General features: G+C 35.1%; 1 protein-coding gene across 16 annotated transcripts in view; it reads right to left on the bottom strand.

The window, feature by feature from the left end:
• LOC127071501 (growth factor receptor-bound protein 14-like) overlaps nt 1-20,068 on the bottom strand; it is a 423,968-nt gene that overhangs the window by 300,588 nt on the left and 103,312 nt on the right. For 12 of the 16 annotated variants that reach the window (XM_051010818.1, XM_051010828.1, XM_051010817.1 and 9 more), the window contains one exon: nt 10,714-11,096. In XM_051010818.1, the coding sequence (XP_050866775.1) occupies nt 10,714-11,096 (383 nt within the window). Of the gene's footprint in view, nt 1-1,172; nt 2,399-9,949; nt 9,979-10,713; nt 11,097-20,068 lie in introns of those variants that run through there. The other 4 variants (XM_051010835.1, XM_051010834.1, XM_051010831.1 and 1 more) reach the window with 4 other exon arrangements.

Below are 20,068 nucleotides of genomic sequence, written 5' to 3'. Positions count from 1 at the left end.
AAGAAAAAAGAGAGAAAGAGAGAGAGAGAGAGAGAGAGAGAGAGAGAGAAGACGGAGAAAGAAAGAACAGAAGAGTGAAAAAAAAAGGAACGAAAAAGAGAAAAGAAACGAAATGATGAAAAAAGAACAGAACAGAACAAAACAGAAAAGAAAAGAAAAGAAAAGAAAGGAGAATTACAGGAAATAAAAAATCGTTAGCATTCCACGAAAAAGCATACGACGAAAAGACGAAAGAATATCCTTTGAGAGTATCGGAAATCGAACGTTACGTTCCTTCTTCAGAATGTATATACATAACGACACACATACATACATACATAAATCCCGTCGTATCCTTCGTAGAATCTTCGACATAAATCTCCAGAGGACGCATCAAAAGGTTTATTACGCGTCATGGCTCGATCGAAAAGCGAGCACAATGCTTCGAAGATTTACGATTCGTATGTACACCTACGCGTGGACGCACCGTAAGATCGATCTCTTTACATCTCAGAACTATATATCTATGTGTATGTCTATACATACATACATACATACATGTTTAGTATATATGTATATATATATGTTTGTATAACGTATATACGTACATAGAAATAAGATCACAAGCTTACATGGGGAAAAAAGCACATATAAATACGTTGAATTTATTCATGTGTACGTACGTAGAGAGACGTGTACATACGTACATATATACGTAGGTACATACATACATACATACATACATACATCAAACGTGCGTAGTACATAGGTTGGTTGGTAACGCGTGTAACGCAACGACGTCTCATCCTAACCTCCAAGATAAATCCGTGTTTACGAGGTTCGTTTCAAGGACCGTAAAGACGGTCCAAAACAACAAAGCGATAAACATCGACACGGGTCGCTTTCTCGGCTCGTCTACTTCGAAAGAAAATTCTACTTGTTTATTTGTCATAGAGAGAAAAATCTTGTTTCGGGCTCTTTTACGTTGGTTGATCTACGATAAAAAAACACGAGCCAAAAAAAAAAAAGAAAAAAAAAGAAAAGAAAAAAGAAACATAAAAAAGAGGAAAGAAGAGAAACAAGATGAAATAAATAAATAAATAAAAAAAAGAAGAAGAAAAAAGAACAAACACAAGTTTCACAAAAAGTGAAAAAGGATAGAAAATGAAAAACGTAGTAGCTTCTCGATTTACCTTCCACTTTTTTCTTCCGTCCTTTCTTCTCTCTCTATCTTTCTCTCTTTCCGCCAAGGTCACCCTCCTAACGTGTCACGTAGCGATCTGTTTGTAAACAACGACAACGACGACGACAACGACGACGACGACGACGAAGACGACAACGACGACAATAACAACGACGCAACGACGGACATTTTCCTTTCACGCACGTATCATTATCATTATCGTCATTGATCACGTTTTCAACGTTCAACTCACTCACTACGTATTACGAAGAGGATCTGATCGCGGAAAAACTTCAAGATAGAAAGATCGAAAAGGAAAGAGACGCGACGGTAGGACGAAAAGGACTGAACCGGTTCGCGAACGAACGACGAACGACGACGAACGACGAACAAATGACGAACGACGAACGAACGAACGAACGAACGAACGAACGACACGCACGCACTACACACACGCACTCACTTATATATAGAAACAACACAACGATGTGTGAGTAGCGAATTACACATCGAAAGGGATACACTTTTCGTTTGGTTATACACAGAGATTTTCACTGACCGAATCGTAGAAACGTTCGTAACCGTTACCCGTCGTTACATCATCGAACGATACAACTAGATCGATAAATAAATAAAGGACGATAAGAAAATAACAAGAAGTAACGAAAACAAATGAAGAAACAAACGCACGTGAGAGAGTTCGAGAAAGAAGGGCGCGCGAAATTCATTCGCGTGCCCGGCAATATGGCGTCAAACAACGGAAGAAAGAAGCGCGCATGCGCGCGCACGCTGTCGAATGAGCGAGAGAGAAGGAAAATCTGTTAACCGCCCTTTTTCTCTCTCTCTCTCTTTCTCTTTCTTTCTCTCTTACTCTCAATAACGATATCACGCGAGAATCGTTGTTTTCTTTTTATATTTCACCGAGTATTTCTTTTATTTCTTTTATGCAAATATACACATGTACACACGCGTTATATATATATTATATATATATATATATATACACACACGTATCGAAGGAGAAAATACGTACCACGTATATCGATAAATAGTAAATGCGAACGATCGTGGGGAGAAATACGATCGGAAAAAGAGATACTAGAAAAATCACCAAAATAATAATACACCGACAAAAACACGTCCGACGCGGCGCACGGTCGGCGAACGACTGAACCGTCTGACGCGTTCGAGCCATTGAACTCGCGGTGTGTGCCTACGTAGTCGGAGAGACAGAGACAGAGACAGAGAGAAGAGAGAAGAGAGAGAATGAGAGAGAGAGAAAGAAAGAGATCGAAAGAGAGAGAGAGAGAGAGAGAGAAAGCTACCTACGACGTATCTTACTACTACGTCGTTTCTTTGTCCTTCCTTTCTTCCTTCCTTTGCCTACAAGGAGGACCGACCTACGTTCTCATATGCAAGAGATAGATGCGCGTAGGTGTGTATACGTACGTCTTGTGTGCTATATGTATATGTAATATACAACATACGTCATATGTATTTATACATACATACACACACACACACATATATAATTAATGAGTTCAAATCGCGTGTAATATTAATTTCGTACATTTTCGTATATGAACGTGTTGAAATAGTAAGTACTATATATATTTACAAACATATGTACGTATATACATACATACATACATACGTATACATGACGAATATGATAAAATGTACACAACACAAATGTATACAATTCGTGCGTACACATATCTATATTTTATTCGCACGTGATATGATATACGTCGTTATAATTTGTATTTACACATATCCTAAACGCGCGAGCGATTGCATCTGTATTTCTACGTACGTATAATGTGTGATCGTAGTTGTGAAGCGTCGAAAGAGCACGAAAAACCGCCCCCGCCGCTTTCCGCCTCGAGAAACACGCGCTCCTCGTCGCCTCGCTGACTCAGCATCGAAGTTATGCGTACAGTTTGTGTGCGATAATAGAGGCCGCGCCTCGCCTTCGAGACAGATAGATACAGAGAGAGAGAGAGAAAGAGAGAGAGACAGAGAGAGAAACAGAGAGAGAGAGAGAGAGAGAGAAAGAGAGAGATTCAATCTCCCTTTCAATATTTTCTTTACTTCCGATGGTAAATTTGATACCGACGATGAATCGACCCGACACGTCATTATTAGATCAGATTAGACGAAGAAGACGAAGAAACCAACAAACGATTTTCTTCCGCTAAAATCGGTCGCACGAACCGCGTAGTAAACATGTTTGCTCTAACCGTAAATAAAATCATCGAAAATTACTACGACCTACTTTTAACCACGCTAAATATATAGATATATATGTGTATACGTATATATGTATACGCACGCACACACACATATATGTATATGGTGACTCAATTTTATATTGGCACGTGCGCTTTGATTAATGCTTTCCTCTTTTACTATTTCTTTCTCTCATTCTTTTTATCTCTCTCTTTCCTTTTCTTCGTCTATTCTCTCTCTCTCTCTCTCTCTCTCTCTCTCTCTCTCTCTCTCTCTCTCTCTCTCTCTCTCTCTCTCGTTCTATCTATCTTCGCATATTACTGGCCCTCCATCGAACGAAAGAATCGAGCTTCTGACGCAAGAAACCGTGGATGTTTCTCCGTCTTGTAATTCCCCCTCCATTCCCTCTCCCACCACCCTCTCCTCTCTACCCCTTTTGCTTTTCCTTTCTCCGAATGCAAAATCGGAATCGTCGTATAGATAGATTTACTTACATACGTAGTACAGTATACATTACATTAGCGTCTAACTATGCGTCTAAATCTTATTTCGTACGATAAATCGTATTAGAAATGGCGTAAATAGCATCTAACACAACTACGAAAGATAATGTTTAAAGACTATCGACTATTATACGATTATGCTATAGTAGTTTAACAATGTAATAGATAATTCGAACGAAAGCGACGCACGAAGAAATAATGTTTAGAACGTCGTTCGATATACCGAAGAAAAACTTGTTTATTTCATTGCGAAGGACATAAAAATAGTAATAATAAAAGGTCGACGATGGCGATGTTTCTTGTAATATATTTAGCGAATTTATTCGTTTTACTAACGAATTATTCGTCTCTATTAAATTTCATATTGCGCGAGCGTGCATGCGAACCACATACGTACATACATATATACGTACGTAGGATACATAAAGCTATCAATATCTCTATTTCTTTCAAGTGTTCTATTTACTAATCCGACCAATCGATAAACAAATATTACTATTGTCATTGTATTCCACTTAATGATCCAACAATAATGCCTCAATTATTTATTCTATGATATTGAGAAGAAGATAACGTTTAATATGACGATAATCGAAGGTGAGGAAGGGGTAGGTGTTATAGGAGGAAAGAGGAAGAAGGAAGGAAGATAAAAAAGATAAAAAAGCAATTAAGAAGAGGAAAAAGACAATAAAAAAAAGAAAAAAAAATGATTTCCGCTCGTTCGAGAAAGAATTCGGAGAGAAGAGAAGGCGAATTATTACAGACGAAATAAAAGCGAGAGAAAAAGTAGATGAAAAAAAAAGAAAAAAAAGAGAGAGAGAGAGAGAGAGAGAGAGAAGAGAATAAAAAAAAAAGAAGAAACAAAAACGTAGCTAGATAGGATTTATAAGACGTAAGTCGTAACCTTTGACCGAATTTAACGACCGATCGATATTTTCTTGGTTTCTCACGTGTAAATCTCGCGTGCAGATTCCATTGCACAAAGTCTCGTAAAACGCGAACGAACGCGAGATCGATGGGAAAGACGAGAGCGTGTCTCGTCCCTGCAACCTCTCTCTCTCTCTCTCTTTCTCTCTCTTTCTTATTCTCTGTCTTCTGAAAAAGAAAAAAGAAGGGTGGATAGCGAGACGAAACGGTGGACGCGCTGGAGATGGATTTACGATTAACTCGGCGAGATGAACGGGCAGTAAAAGACGGTTCGGCGCCGTCAGGAGAGCATAAAGGCTCGTAAAAGCTAATGAGATGAGAGAGAGAGAGAGAAAAAGAGAGAGAGAAAGGGAAGAGAGAGAGAGAGAGAGAGAGAGTTATACGTACTATCTCTCTTTCTCTCTCTCTCTCTCTCTTTGTATCTCTCTCCCTTAGACGCAAAACGTCAGCCAAGGTCTCTCAGAAAATTCTCCCCTCTCATCCCTTTCTCCCTCTCTCTTATTCTCTCTTATTCTTTCTCTCTCTCTCTCTCTCTCTTTCTTATTCTTCAAGTACAACCGAAAGCTTCTGAGAGAAAGAAGCGATATGTTCGAGAGACAAATAAGATCCTCTTTCTCTATCATACGTCGTACACTCCGAATAATAATAATAATAATAATAAACGCTTTACGGCACCTTCACTATTTCTCTCTCTCTCTCTCTCTCTCTCTCTCTCTCTCTCTCTCTCTCTCTCTTCCTCTGTTTTGTTTCTATTTCTTTTTTCTCTTTTACGAAAGACGAGACACACGCGATACCAGTAGTCATCCATAGAACGGCGAAGAGAACTCGTTTCCCTATCCTGCGTTCGTCGTGTCCGAGGTTAGACATTTACGATCTTATCTTTTTACGATAAGATCTACGCTCGATTGATGAAAAACGAGTGACCGTAAACGAGAGATGGCGAGATTAAGTGACTGATCTTTAAAAGGTCTCCTCGACGTTCTCCTTAAATCTTTAAGCGCCAAACATTCTTTTCATATATACCTATACACACATACACACATATGCAGGCAGCACACAGGTATGCGATAAATATTAGATTTTTAAATGCGTTTTGTTTTTTTTTTTTTTACGCCAGCATGAGAAACACTTCGTATAATCGTACTCGATGATACAAGCGAAACTCTCGACACGAATTTCGAACTAACGTTTCGCACGCTCTACATCGTTATTATTTTGATACATATTGTAGATATAGCGATTTCTAATACCGAAGAGAAAATAGAAAATCCTTCTTATCGGTTAAAGCGAAGATTCGATTCTATGAAGATGTTAACGCAAATATGATAGAACACGATCGGCCGAAATTTATTCGTATCGAATAAATCTTCTTTTATTACGCGACAGCGTTAAACGAATAAATCCGTTAGTTATGTTTGCTACGACGATATTATCGCGTCACAGAATTTTTTATTTCTTTTTTTTGATCTCGCGAATTTTCTTTCCTCTCTCTCTCTCTCTCTCTCTCTCTCTCTCTCTCTCTCTCTCCTTCTTCCATCAATTCCGTTCGTCGTAGGTGTGCACAGAATTTCTTTTTTTTTGTTCGATGTCACAAAAAACATTCTTCTTTCTTTCTTTTTTTTTTTCTTTCGATATAGCAAAAGAAAATTTTGTTAAAGAAAATCTCATCCTCCACGGGACTCTCGAATTGAGAATTGACTAATTTCGCACGTACACGAAGATATAAAATTGTACGAATAAATAATCATTGGATTAAAAGAAGAAGAAAGAAAGAAAGAAAGAAAGAAAGAAAAAAAATCATTGATCCTGCTTGATGCAACGCTTCTTATCTATCTTACGTTTTCTCATCTTACGTTTTCTTATCTTCTTCGCGTATTTCTAAGACGCGGAAAGGATACAGCGAATTTACGATCGAGCGATTAATCGACAGAGAATTAATTATCGATAATTTTTAAGAGAGAAGGATAGAAAAGAAGAGAAAGAAGAACGAATGGAGGCGAACGGACGACTGTCGTTTAAATTTCGAACGTTCGATCTTTAATCGAAACGAGCGACGATATATCAGCGAGATGATCGAGAAGATCGCGACATAGGTAAATAAATTATAGATAGATATCGTTCGAAATTAGGAAAAAAAGAAAAAGATAAAGACAAAGAATAAAAAAAAAAAAAGAAAAAAAAATAAGAAAGTCGTACGATTACCACATCTACATCCGCGCTTGACCGTAGATCCTCGACAAAAATCATAACGAAGCGGCTCGTTAGCGCGAAACGCGTTAACTCCATCGTACTTACGGGTATAGGTAAAAGGTAGAAGATATCTACATATGCGTTTATCTATGTACGTGTATGTTTTTACGTATGTATATGTATCTATGTATGAGCCAATGCGTCGTATGTGTATAAGAAGAGGAACTTGCTTTTCGGGCTCGGTCATTCACTCCCGGAGCCACGAGTATCCTCTCTCTCTCTCTCTCTCTCTCTGTTTTTTTCTCTTCCCTTCTCTTGCTTCTCGTCTCCGTTCGAAATGCGCAGTAAACAAACCCACAGTCCGTTTACCTCGCTTTACCGAGCAACAGATTCCGATCATCATCTTCATCTTCTTCTTCTTCTTCTTCATCTTCTTCCTCATCTTCAACTTCATCTTCATCTTCATCTTCATCTTCATTTTCTTCCACTTCCTCTTCTTCTCTTTACTTCACTCTTTCATTCTTTCTTTCTTCCATCTCGCAAACATCGTCTCGAAATCGCACGTTTCGATAGATATCGACGTCACCTGGTTAACGCGCGCGTTTCTCTTCGTCCCGTTGCATATCCTCTTCCCCACCCCTTCTCTCAATATCTCTCTCTCTCTCTCTCTCTCTAGTTTATTTTTCTTTCTCGCGATTTCTTCATCGTACCATCCCCTACTCTTCTCCCCTCTCCTAACATCTCCCCCACTTATTCTCTATTTCCTCTTTCGATCAACGCGATTCGCGATTTTTCTCGCGTAATGAAGAACGGGAAAGAATGAATGATATGAGAGAAAGAGATAGGAATAGAGAGAAAGATAAAGAAATAAAGAGAGAGAGAGAGAGAGAGAATGGGCCTACTTCGAACGAACTGGAATTCCAAGGTGAAAATGAACGAGGATCGCGCGAGAACGTGGCACGTGAGTGGTAGGGTGGGGGGTTGGAAGACGTAGAGGGTGGGGTGAGGTTTTAAGAAGAAGGAAGAGCCGAAGAAAAAAAGAAAAAGGAGAAAAAATCAGGCAAACCGAACTCGTTCGCAAAAGAGCAACAACACTAACGGCAGAAGCAGAAAGCTTTTAAAGTCTATAAACGGACATGATTGTTAATTAAAAAGGGTTCCCGTTTGTTAATTTTCTTCGAAGTGGAGTTTGTTAATTTTCTTTGGATTAAAATCACGTATCAGCGATAATACATCAGTTGCAATAATGAGAACGTCGAAACAATTTAAAATCGAAATTCTCGATAAGTTTTGTCAAAGGAAAACGCAATCGATTAATTTTGGTGTACTAATTTCGATATCGACTACGATATAGATGTATTGCATGTAGGTATGATCTCAATGATCGGTCATCTATGACCAATGGGATTTTAATATTATCAATTAAATGATAATAAAATAGGAAAGTAGATAAATTTTTAATAAGGCAGATAATGAAACAATTTTTTTTTATAGCGGAAACGAGCTGGTCAACGATCGATCATTAATTACCTTCCAATGATTTCTTTTCTTTTCAATGAAAGAAAAAAAAAAAGAAATATGAAATTGCGAATTATGAAAAATAATGAAAATTCTGTTGTGATTATTAAGGTAAGAGAAAAAAAAAGGAGAAAGAAAAGACTGTGAGAATTAAAACGACAATCAACGTGAATGAAAAAAATGAACCGTAAAGAATATTCTGTAGCTATCTCTTTTTATCGATCTTTCTCTCTCTCCGTCTCTCTTCTTCTATTGAAATTCGTCATTAAAAGAGATCGTTCATTCATAACGATTGAATAACGAGCCTAGTAGACCTAATAGCGTTCGTTAATTAGATCGTCATCTAATAACATACTTTTTATTTCTTTCTTTTCTTTCTCTTTTTCTGTTATTTTCTTTTTTCTTTTTCCTTCTTTGCGTGTGAGTAGTCTCAAGGAAGGAAGTACTTATCCATACTCGATGATTTCGATAATAATCGTAACGAACCGATCGAACGACTCAACAACAACAACAACAACAACAATTATAGAATCCGGACAAAAAAAAAAAATAAAAAGAGACGCTTGAAACGCGAGTATTTATTAAATTCTTTGCTGTTTACTTCGTTATTTGTCTTCTTTCTTTTTTTCATTTCCTTTTCTCGTTTTCGTTCTTTTAATATAAACGCTCAGATTTACGAAACGCGACGGTGTCGTGCGACGAATAAGTTACTTATAATTCGCACGCAAATCAGGCTAAGGTGGCCTTTGCACCGTTTTGCTGTCGACCTTAAACAACATCGGGTCGACGAACGTACGTATTTACGTACTTACGTACGTACTTGCTTGCTTGCTTGCTTGCTTGCTTGCTTACGTCGTCGTCGTTTGTAAAAAAAGGAAATCTTTCATAAGATCGAAACATTCGACGTCGATGTACTACGATGAATAAAACGTTGAAAAATTTGTTATGGCAGATATCAAGGAAAATTTCATATCGTTTATTCAAATTCACTCGTAAGTCGTACTGCCTTATTGCGAATAAGTAAATATTAAATATATCTTTTTTAAAGATAGTTTATGACGCTTAGAATATTATATTCTAAATATTGTTATGATATTTGGAAATAGAAAAATATATATAATATATACAAATAAAAAAAAGTATATATAGGTATAATAAGGTAAGTATGCATAATAAGTGCATATTTGTGTGTGCTTTCTATGCAAACGTCTATGTACATACATGCATATATATATATATATAAATATATACATATGTACAAAAGAAAAAATATAAGAATATATTTATCAAGGAATGATTTTACTCGTTCTTTTGAGTATCGTCAAATTCTATTCTACGTTTTATATTAAAGTATCAAAACCTGGCCGATCCTTGGATGCACATAGCCGTAGGAGGATCCGTGAAAAAGACAACTTACCGTTCAGTAGAAATTCCAGAAAAGCGTCACTGTTCCGATGTGAAAGAAGTTACTCGTGCGCCATCGCTATAATACTCGACACAACACAGGCTAAGAATTTCGCATAAAAATTGCTAATGTGTCGCGACGTCGACGAACGAATACGTGCACCAATGAAACCAAAGCATTACGACATTAAACACGCGAAAACGACATATAAAAACGAACTTTCGTAATAATATAATTTACGCGAGTCGAGCGAATAGAAAAATCATAATAAAAGAATTTATCGAGTAAATACGATCTACATAGATCTCTTTTATAGATTTAATTATTTTAGATCGGTTAACGAGTACTCAACGATCGACGATAAGAAAGAAGATTAATTATAAGATTACGACGATAAAAAATAATATACGTACGTTTACCACGATAAACGTGTTAAACTCGCGAGGTTCGAGAAAAGGAAAGAAAAAAAGAAGATAGAGTAACAAAAGAATATTCCCCTTCCGCCTAAACCATCATGTATCCCCATAAAAATTCGTTCTCTATCGGAGATCTTTCAATTTTTTTCCTTTTTTTCTTTGATAACTAAATTCGATGAAAAGTAGCCGTTTCGGATAACGATAGACGAAAAATAATAAACGATTTTTCGTACGATGATAATAATAATAATAATAATCAATCTAATCGAATCACGTTTCGAGAAGATATCACGATTCTCCGTGGAGATTGTTTTTTTCCGGTTTATTCGAATAGAAAAGGTCGACGATTGTTGAACTTACTGCACATCTTCAAGCATCGTCTGCGAGTTTCTATCAGCCAACTTCCATGGTGTCCGGTAGTTTTGCCTGATAGGTGAGCCCTAAAAGCACCTGCGAGTTTGGAGAAACGTTTCGACAGGAGATCGGCACGATCGATTCTCGGATTATCGAGTTCGTCGAGTTCTTCGATGTGATTGCCAATGATCGATCCTGCGAGACGATCGATCGAATTTCGTACGGCCTCATCGGTTATGTTACGATGTAGACAGCTCTCAACAGGAAGTATCGTGTAGGATGAGCTTCTGCAAATGCCGACCTCGACCTCAACGCCGGCATCCTCTCGAGTAGCGCTGGTCAGCAACGTCGATTCGGATTTGGTGCTGCTTCCTACCATATCGACGGCACTGCAAAACAGAAGTTAATGTCGGTAATGTAGTTACAGTGGTTAACGACGATTAAATTGGTTCGATCGGTATCTTATCGTTCGTTGCAAATTTCTTTATATCGAATTTCTTTATTACCATATCTCGGTTACACTTTCTTTTTTTTTTAATTGTTTTTTTTTTTTTATAAACGTTTGATATACAAACGAATTTATCAGAACTTAATGATACGACATACAAAACGTCGATATATCTTTTATCGATTTTATAAATCACAAAAAGAGGATGATAATAACAATAGTAATTATAGTAATAATTATAATAATATTATTATTATTATTTTATTATTGCATACTATCGTATATCCATATTATTCATTATTATTTTATTATTATTAATCTATAAAATAATAATCAATAATAATAATAATAACTACAATGATTATTATTATTATTACTACTTTTGCTAGTCAGTAATCTTTCGATTTTATTGATAATGCAAATGAAACTTCTTTCTTGCTAAATGATCAAACGTACAATGAACCCGAATAAGTTAATTTCCAATACTTCGATATAGCAATATTCGATTGATTCGTGTTTACGAAAATAATGTAAACAGTTACAAAATGGTTAGCTATGGTTCTCGGCTTTCGGAGAACGTTCTAATTCAATAACGATAACGTACTATGAAATCCGTAACGTCGATAACAATACGCGTGATAATATTAATTAATTGTTTTCTCCCTCTCTATAGTATTGTTTCTCCCTCTTCCTCTCCCTTCCTTCCACCCCTATCTCACTCTCTCGTTTCCCTTCGTACTTTGTTTGCTACGAACTATATAAAAGCATCGACCTTTTAACGCAAAAATCGGGTATGTATTTTAAACTTCGCTGGTCTAGTTCAAAATCTATCGGGTTGTGTGTTTTGTGTGTGTGTGTGTGTGTGTGTGTGTGTAGTCGCTAAAGGCCAGGTAAGCTTTTAACCAATAATACTTTTCGTTTACTTTTTTGGACTTGAAAACTTTTCCATTGAGATTTCATCACTCTCTTTCTTTCTCTCTCATATTCTCTCTCGAGGTTTAAAAAAAAAAAAAAAAGAAAGAAAGAAAAGAAATATGTTCGCGTTCGATCTTATCGTTTTTCATAACATTGTCTTGCAATAAAAAATATAAAATTAATTAATTATATACATACATATGTGTATATATATATATATATAAAATTAATTAATTTTTATATCATATAGATATTTCATGGATACATTTCATTTAGAAATTAATTTACGATATACACAGAAAAATTCTTAAATAAAAATAAATCGAAATCATTTATTGGTATATGGGAAGTAAATCGAACGAAACGTTAACATCGTAAGTTCAAGTTATGCACCGATCGATTTACAATAATAAGAAAGAAAGAAATTCAAGTTTTCAAGAGATAGATAAAACAAAATAGAGGAAAGAAAAAATAGAAAAAAAAGGAAAAGAGAGAAAAACAACAAGTATAAAACAGAAGAGATTCTCGAAGCTTGTCGCGAAGATAAGTCAAGATATCTGTTTTATCCGTGCTAGGAAATGAAAACCAAACGAGTTGAAAGAAAAGACGACAACGACGTAGAGAACTACGCGACTAGTATGATATTACCGTGGACCAAAGCTTTTCTCTTCTTTCTTTTTTTTTCTTTTATCTTTTTCCTATTTTTCCCGCGTGTTTCGTACGAGTCACTCGTCGACCGACTAAAAAGAAGAAGAAGAAGAAGAAGATAAAGAAGATCAAGAAGAAGAAAAAGAAGATAAAGAAGAAGACGAAGAAGAAGAAAAAGAAGATAAAGAAGAAGATGAAGAAGAAGATGAAGAAGAAGAAGAAGAAGAAAAAGGAACAGTGCCAACGACAACCAACGCCAACAACCTCCTTTTCTCTCTCACCTACCAACGGCACACTCCAACCGGAAAAGGAACTATCGATCGGGACGAGCCACGTTCAATTATTCTGGGAAAGCTTTCGCGTTTCATCTCGCACACAACTACTACTACTACTACTACTACTACTACTACTACTACTAATGCACAAACGCATCTATTTACATACACACGCACAAACATACGTAGAGATAGACATAAGTACACACGATCACCCCCACTCATCCATTCGCCCACTCACCCATTCACCCATTCACCCACTCACCCATTCACTCATTCACCCATTTACTCGTTCACCCACCCACCTACCTACCCACCCACCCACTCACTCACTCATTCACTCCGCCCACTTTACCGCCCATTCTTCCTTTCTTTATTCCACACATTCACGTCTTCATTTCGAATTCGTTGCGTCCTAAACGCACGTTATATCCCTTAACTCTGCCATTCTCACCTCGTTTCTTTCTAACGTGTACCATCCCTCCATTATCTTCTTCTTCAACCCCTTATTCACCCTTGCCAACTCTCGCGATCAGCCCACCAACACTTCTCTAACTTTGATCTGTATTTTCTTTTCTGTATTTTCCTTTCCTTTTTTTTTTTGTTTTGTTTTTTCTTTTATTGTCGGATAAAATGAGGGAGAAAGAGACAGAGAAAGATAGAGAAAGAAAAAGAGAGATAAAGATAGATAGATAGATAGATAGAGAGAGAGAGAGAGAGAGAGAAACAAATAGAAGTATTTTCGTATTCACAGATAAACGATAACGAGTGTAAATTCTACTTGGTATTATAGGAACGAAAAAGTATGAATAAATTAATGCGATTTTTTATCTTCGATTGCACTCTTTTTCTACATCTTCCTTGCAAATTATCCTTTTTTTAACTTTATCATTCTCAATACATTGCATTCTGCAATATCAATGTATGCGAAGAATTGTATTTTCTTCCTTTTTTTTTTTTATTTTGGGAGAAAAGAGATAGAGAGTGAGAGAGGGAAAGAGAGAGAGAGAGAGAGAGAGACAGAGAAGGAAACAAATAGAAGTATTTTCGTATTCAGAGATAAACGATAACGAGTGTAAATTCAACGTAGTATTATAGGAACGAAGAAGTATGAATAAATTAATGCGATTTTTTATCTTCGATTGCACTCTCTTTCTACATCTTCGATGCACTTTATGCTTTTTTTAATTCTGTCATTCTCAACACATCGAATTTTAAAGAATTGTATTTTCTTTGTATTTTTCTTTATTTTGGGGGAAAAGCGAGAAAGAGATAGAGAGATAAAGAGAGAGAGAGAGAGAGGGAAACAAATAGAAGTATTTTTGTAAGCAGAGATAAACGATAACGAGTATAGTAACTTCGTCGTGATATCACAGGGAGAGCAAAATATGGATGAATCAATGCGATTTTTTTTATCTTCGATTGCATCTTTTTTGTTTTTTTGTTTGATATCCTCGTCGCACGTTATCCTTTTTAAATTTATCATTCTCACTCTTATTTCGTTTCGAAGATTTGTATTCCCTTTCTTTTTCTTTTTCGAAGAAGAAATGATGGATAAAGAGAGAGAAAGAGAGAAAAAGAGAGAGAGAGAGAGAGGGAGAGAGAGAACAAGAAAGATAAAAAGTATAAAAAAGTATTATAGCATTCACAAATAAAGAACAACAAATGTAACTCCGTGGTAATATCACAGGAAAAGAAAAATATTTTTTCATATTTTCGTTGCACATCATCCTTCTTTTAACTTTATCATTTTCACCTCATTTCATTCTAAAGATATCTTTTTTCTTTTTCTCTCTCTCTCTCTCTTTTTTTTTTTTTTTTTAAGGAAGAAAAACATACGCGGATATATACATACATACATACAAACATATATATATATATATATATGTATATATAGAGAGAGAAGGAGTGGATAAAAAAAGATAGAAAAAAACATAGTATTATTTACATTCAGAGATAAAGTATAACTTTATCGTAATATTATAAATAGGAAAAAAACAATGTGGATAAATTAATACGATGTTTCATCTTCGATCATATTTTTTTTCCATATCGTCGAATTCGTTATCCTTCTTTTAACTTTATCATAGCCATCTCGTTTCATTGTACCACTCCTGATGTTTTTTTCCAGAGAAAAAAGACAGAGAAGAGAGACAAAGAGACACATACAAAGAAAGAGAGAGAGAGAGAGAGAGAGAGGGGGAGAGAAATAAAAACAAGTAGAATTAATATTACATTCACAACCGAACATAGCGTATCTTTATCGTGATATTATAAGAACGAGAAAATATGGACTAAATCAATGCGACTTTTTATCTTCGATCGGTCATTTTCCTCTTTTTTTATTCTTTTCATATCCTTTTCCTCTTTCCTTTTTTTTCTTTTTCTTTTTCTTTCACTCCTTTCTCTCTCCCTCTTTTTTTCTCTTTGTGTTTCTCTACTAGTTGGGTTCTACATACTTTTCTAGATACATAGATAACTACATAGTTATCATGAACTTGCTCCAATACGTTCTTTGTAGCGAATCCTATCCCTTCTGGGTTTAAAGTTTTCCGTATCCCTTGTAAGAACGAGAAAGAGTAAAATAAAATAGAATGGAGAAAGATAAAAAGATAGAAAGAAAGAAAGAAAGAAAGAAAGAAAGAAAGAAAGAAAGAAAGAAAGAACGGCACTGAGTTTTTCACCTCGATCGATCGTCCATCCAACCCCTTTTCCACCCCAATCCACCCTCTACCCTCTCACCTCTGGTCGAACGAAGTCGCACCGATCTTAACTTTCTTTTTTTTCTGTCTTTCCTTACTCTATCGAGTCTGTTCTCGATTGTCTTTCTTATTATTGTTCGTGAGATTGAATTATAAAAAAAATCTCGTAGCTCGAGCAGATCTATATCGGTATCATTGAAACTAAGTAGATACACCGTCTTCGTGAGCTTTTCTTTTATTTTCTTTTTCTTTTTTTTTTGTTTAACGTTATGATAAAAATTTCTTACAGCTTCGGAGAAGTTTACTTTCTCTTATTTTCTTTCTTCTTTTCTTTTCCTTTCTTTTTTTTTTTTTGCTCTCTTTCGTTCTTTTTTTTTTCTTTTTTTTTTTTTCGTTTACGCTCAACCGCAAGCGTAAGAGATGATAATAAAGTTACTTCGAAATATTTGCGCGATAACGAAATATTTAATTTCGGGGGATAAAGTTACCTCGTATTTTGTAATATCACGAATTGAAAATCCCCATGGTGAAAAAAGTGCACTCGCTCGGAAGAATTTTGCAACGTTTCAAAGGAAGATCGAGCGTATCGTATTTATTAAATTATTATAATAATTAGATATAATAGGGAAGAGGGAATAAAGAGAAAAAGAAACATACGTTGTAATATAATAATTGCCGAAATCGGTTGTTCCTTTTTTTTCTCTCTTTTCTTTCTCTCTCTCTCTCTCTCTTTTTGTTTTTTAATCCTTTTCAATTTCATTTTTCTTTTTCCTTTTTTTTTTTTTTTTAATTTCTTTAGAAATAATCATAAAAACGGTTGTACGAATCCCTCGTAAATTAAATTTCAAGAGAAGAGACATTTGAACGTTTCGTCGTCGTCGTAGCCGTCGTCCTCGTTCGGACATTTTTAATTGTTTCATTTGTCAGTGTTCTAAAAAAATTTTTATGCCGTAACCGATGCTTTCGTAAACTTTTACAAAGGAAGGAACTTATTTAATAATATTACAAAACGTATCATACGCGCATGATCGACTCGAATAAAGATCATTGTCATTACGACGAAGTTCTAATAAGAAAATTTATTTATACGAAATTTATAATACGATTCAACGAGAAAGCTCCGATGACGTAGAATATATTTCGGTGGGAGGTCATTCGTCAAAAAAAGCAACAACAAAAAAAAAAGAAAAAGAAAAAGAACAAAGATTCAATCTTCATTGAAATCAAATCGCACTCATTGATCGTTCGACAAAAATTTCATAAATCATTTCTGACACATATGCGTTTCGTCGAATCGATATTAAAATTTAGTTTTATATCTCGAAACATTTTTAAAGACTCGAAAACAAACGTTAAAAATAATTGTAACGTTACATCGATGTAAGTATGTAACAGGATATCGTCGTGATGCTCGTTATAATCGTGATTATGCAATCTTCAGAGAGATAGACATCGATAAGAGAATAAAGAGGTCACGACCGATATTACGTTGCATTGATACCTCGTAAATATCGTTACATTAAACCAACAATCGTCGTAATGCGGATAGGTAAGTAGAACGTTGTTTTAATGTTGTAGCTTCGAACGGATCTGGCCGACTATAAAACCAAGAGAATCAAACGAAATCAAGCTCGTAAACGATTTCGTGTAGTCGACGTTAAACGAACGAAGACAAACGTTTCCGTGTCACGGAATTTCTCGTAAAGCGTACGTAGTATTGCTAAATTCGCGTTTTAAATCGCTTTGATAACTAATCCTTCGATTTAAAAAAGAAAAAAAAATATATATATATATTCGAATATTCGAAAAATATATATATATATACATTATTCGAATTATCTCTATTACGAACGAACGAATGTAATGACGATTTAAATTGTTAAAAAAAAAGAAAAAAAAAATATATATATATATGAAAGCCTTGACAGACGTGCGTTTCGTAATTTCATATCGAGATAACTTCTTTCGAATATATATTTTTTTTCCGTTCGACGTGAACAATTTTTTATAATTGTTCTTTTTTTTTTCTTATTTTAATTTTCTTTTTTTTTGTTTTAGATATCCGAAGGATAGTTTAGAGTATTTTATTTACGGATATACAAGCTATAAAGTAGACTACATAGCGATCGTGTTTGTTCATTCTGTCTCTCTCTCTCTCTCTCTCTCTCTCTCTCTCTCTCTCTCTCTCTCTTTCTCTTTCTCTCTCTCTCTCTCTTTCTCTTTCTCTCTTCAGAGAAGATGTACAATCGAGATGGAAGGAAATTGTGAAGTTGCTTGCACTAGAAATGCATTGATTGAGTGATTTATGATCATGATTTGTGATACGCGATTCATGTTCTATGTTCTCATGATACGTGTACCATAATGGGGCGATGGTAGTACGGTTTCTATGAATCTGGCACACATCATAGCATATGAAGTACCAATTTCGTGTAGCATAGTAACACGATAGTTCATACGAAATATCATGAAATCTTTCGAGTAGAAAGTAAAACAAGTGAAAAAAGAAAAAACAATGAAATGGTGGAGATTAATATTATCAATCAGCAGATACTTATGTATATATTGAACTTTTTAAATGTATGTACATATATTTTTTTGTTATCGCCTGATAATCTGAATTAATGAGATTGTTAAATACATGATTAGTTCGATAAAAAAGAAAGGTAGTACTAACTGTTAGAGGAAAATACTATTAGAAAGATATTTTTCATTGAAACATTTTTAATTATGTACGTCATGGTTGACGATAATCAATATGTATACTATAATAATAATATTTTACGTGTGACAGTAAATATCATCAATTCTCATTATTATAGTTTATTAGTAAAGATTTTTCCTTGAAGAAGAATTTTATTAGTAAGAAAAAATAAATCAATCGCAGGTTGGAAAAAAGAAAAAGAGAAAAAACAAAAAAGTATTACGATACTGACCTATCCTTACTCTCCTTTGCTTTATCTCTTCCCAAGTACTCCTCTCTCTCTTTTATTATCTCGATCTCATTGAGTTATATAGGACTCTTATGTATATAGATAAAAATTCGTTCAATAATCGATAGGCCAGATTAATTCGCGATACGATTGAATAATATTACATATTATCGTAAGAAGGATTCCGAAATCGATCACAGTAAGTAAGTATCTAAGAAACTAAATAACTAACTAACTAACTAACTAAGCAAGTAAGTAAATAAGTAAGTAAGTAAGTAAGTAAATAAGTAAGTAAGTATGTACTTACTTCTTCCTTAAACCATATTCAGTAGGAAGATTATTCCGATAGACTTTTTGATATTCGACAACGATGATCCACCCACTTCCCAAGAGTTATAGCTACGACGAGTTTTACGACGGTTTACAGAGGTTTACAAGGGGTGGAAAGGGGGGTAGTGGACCAGAGAAGGAAATGTAGTTTCACGTAAATATATATGTATACATGTACGTGTATACGTAGATATATATGAATGTATGTACGTATCTATGTATGTATTTCTATCGTCCATTATCCTTTTCTACTTGTACGTCTTGTACATTACTATATTGCGACATTCGAGTAAAACATTACGGCTGCTGGACGCCAGTTCTCGATGATAAATGACGTACTGAGGGGAAATAATCGGTTGTCTTTCTCTCGTCTTTCCTATGACTCCTCCTAACCCCATCACTACCACCATCACCACCACCACCACCATTCTTTACCCCTCTTTAGATATTTTCTTTTTCTTTTTCTCTTTCTGTTTCTCTTTCTTTCCTTTTCTCTTTCTCTCTCTTTCTTACTTTCTTACTGTATGTAACTCATATAGCAAGACAGCTTTGAAAGGCTTCCTGCAAATACGTCTACTTCAATTATCGTCTTTGACGATAAACGTCTCGTCGAAGCCGTTTCAAGTCATCGTAAGTAAAGAGAAAAGAAGAGAGAGAGAATGAAACATAAAGAAATAAGATGAAGGTTAATAACATCGTTCGTACTTTTTATATTCGATGGATCAATTTAATTTATATATATATATATTTTTTTCTCTCTCTCTCTCCCTCTCTCTTCCTTTCTCTTTCTTCTTCTCTTTTTTTCCATTTATTATTATTTTATTTTATTTGATTTCTATTCCGATCAAACTACCCTATTCACGATCAATTCATCCCGATCGAATAACATCGTAATTGGAAACAATTGGGGATCTTCAAAGAATCGTATCAATTGAAATCATTCATATCTATTTTTTTAAATTTCGATAGTTGTAAAAGAAAGAAAGAAAAAAAAAAATAAACAAATTTATATCGTAACGATGGCGATAAGCAAGCATCTTTCTATGGATCACTTGATCAACTATTCAATTCCTTCGAAACCTTTTTTATTCCTTTCTTCGCGATTTGATT

This window comes from Vespula vulgaris, chromosome 22 (genome assembly GCF_905475345.1).
Source record: "Vespula vulgaris chromosome 22, iyVesVulg1.1, whole genome shotgun sequence".
Classification (NCBI taxonomy): Eukaryota; Metazoa; Arthropoda; class Insecta; order Hymenoptera; family Vespidae; genus Vespula; species Vespula vulgaris.
The sequence above is the reverse complement of the archived record's forward strand: the minus strand, read 5'-3'. Positions and strand labels throughout refer to the sequence as shown.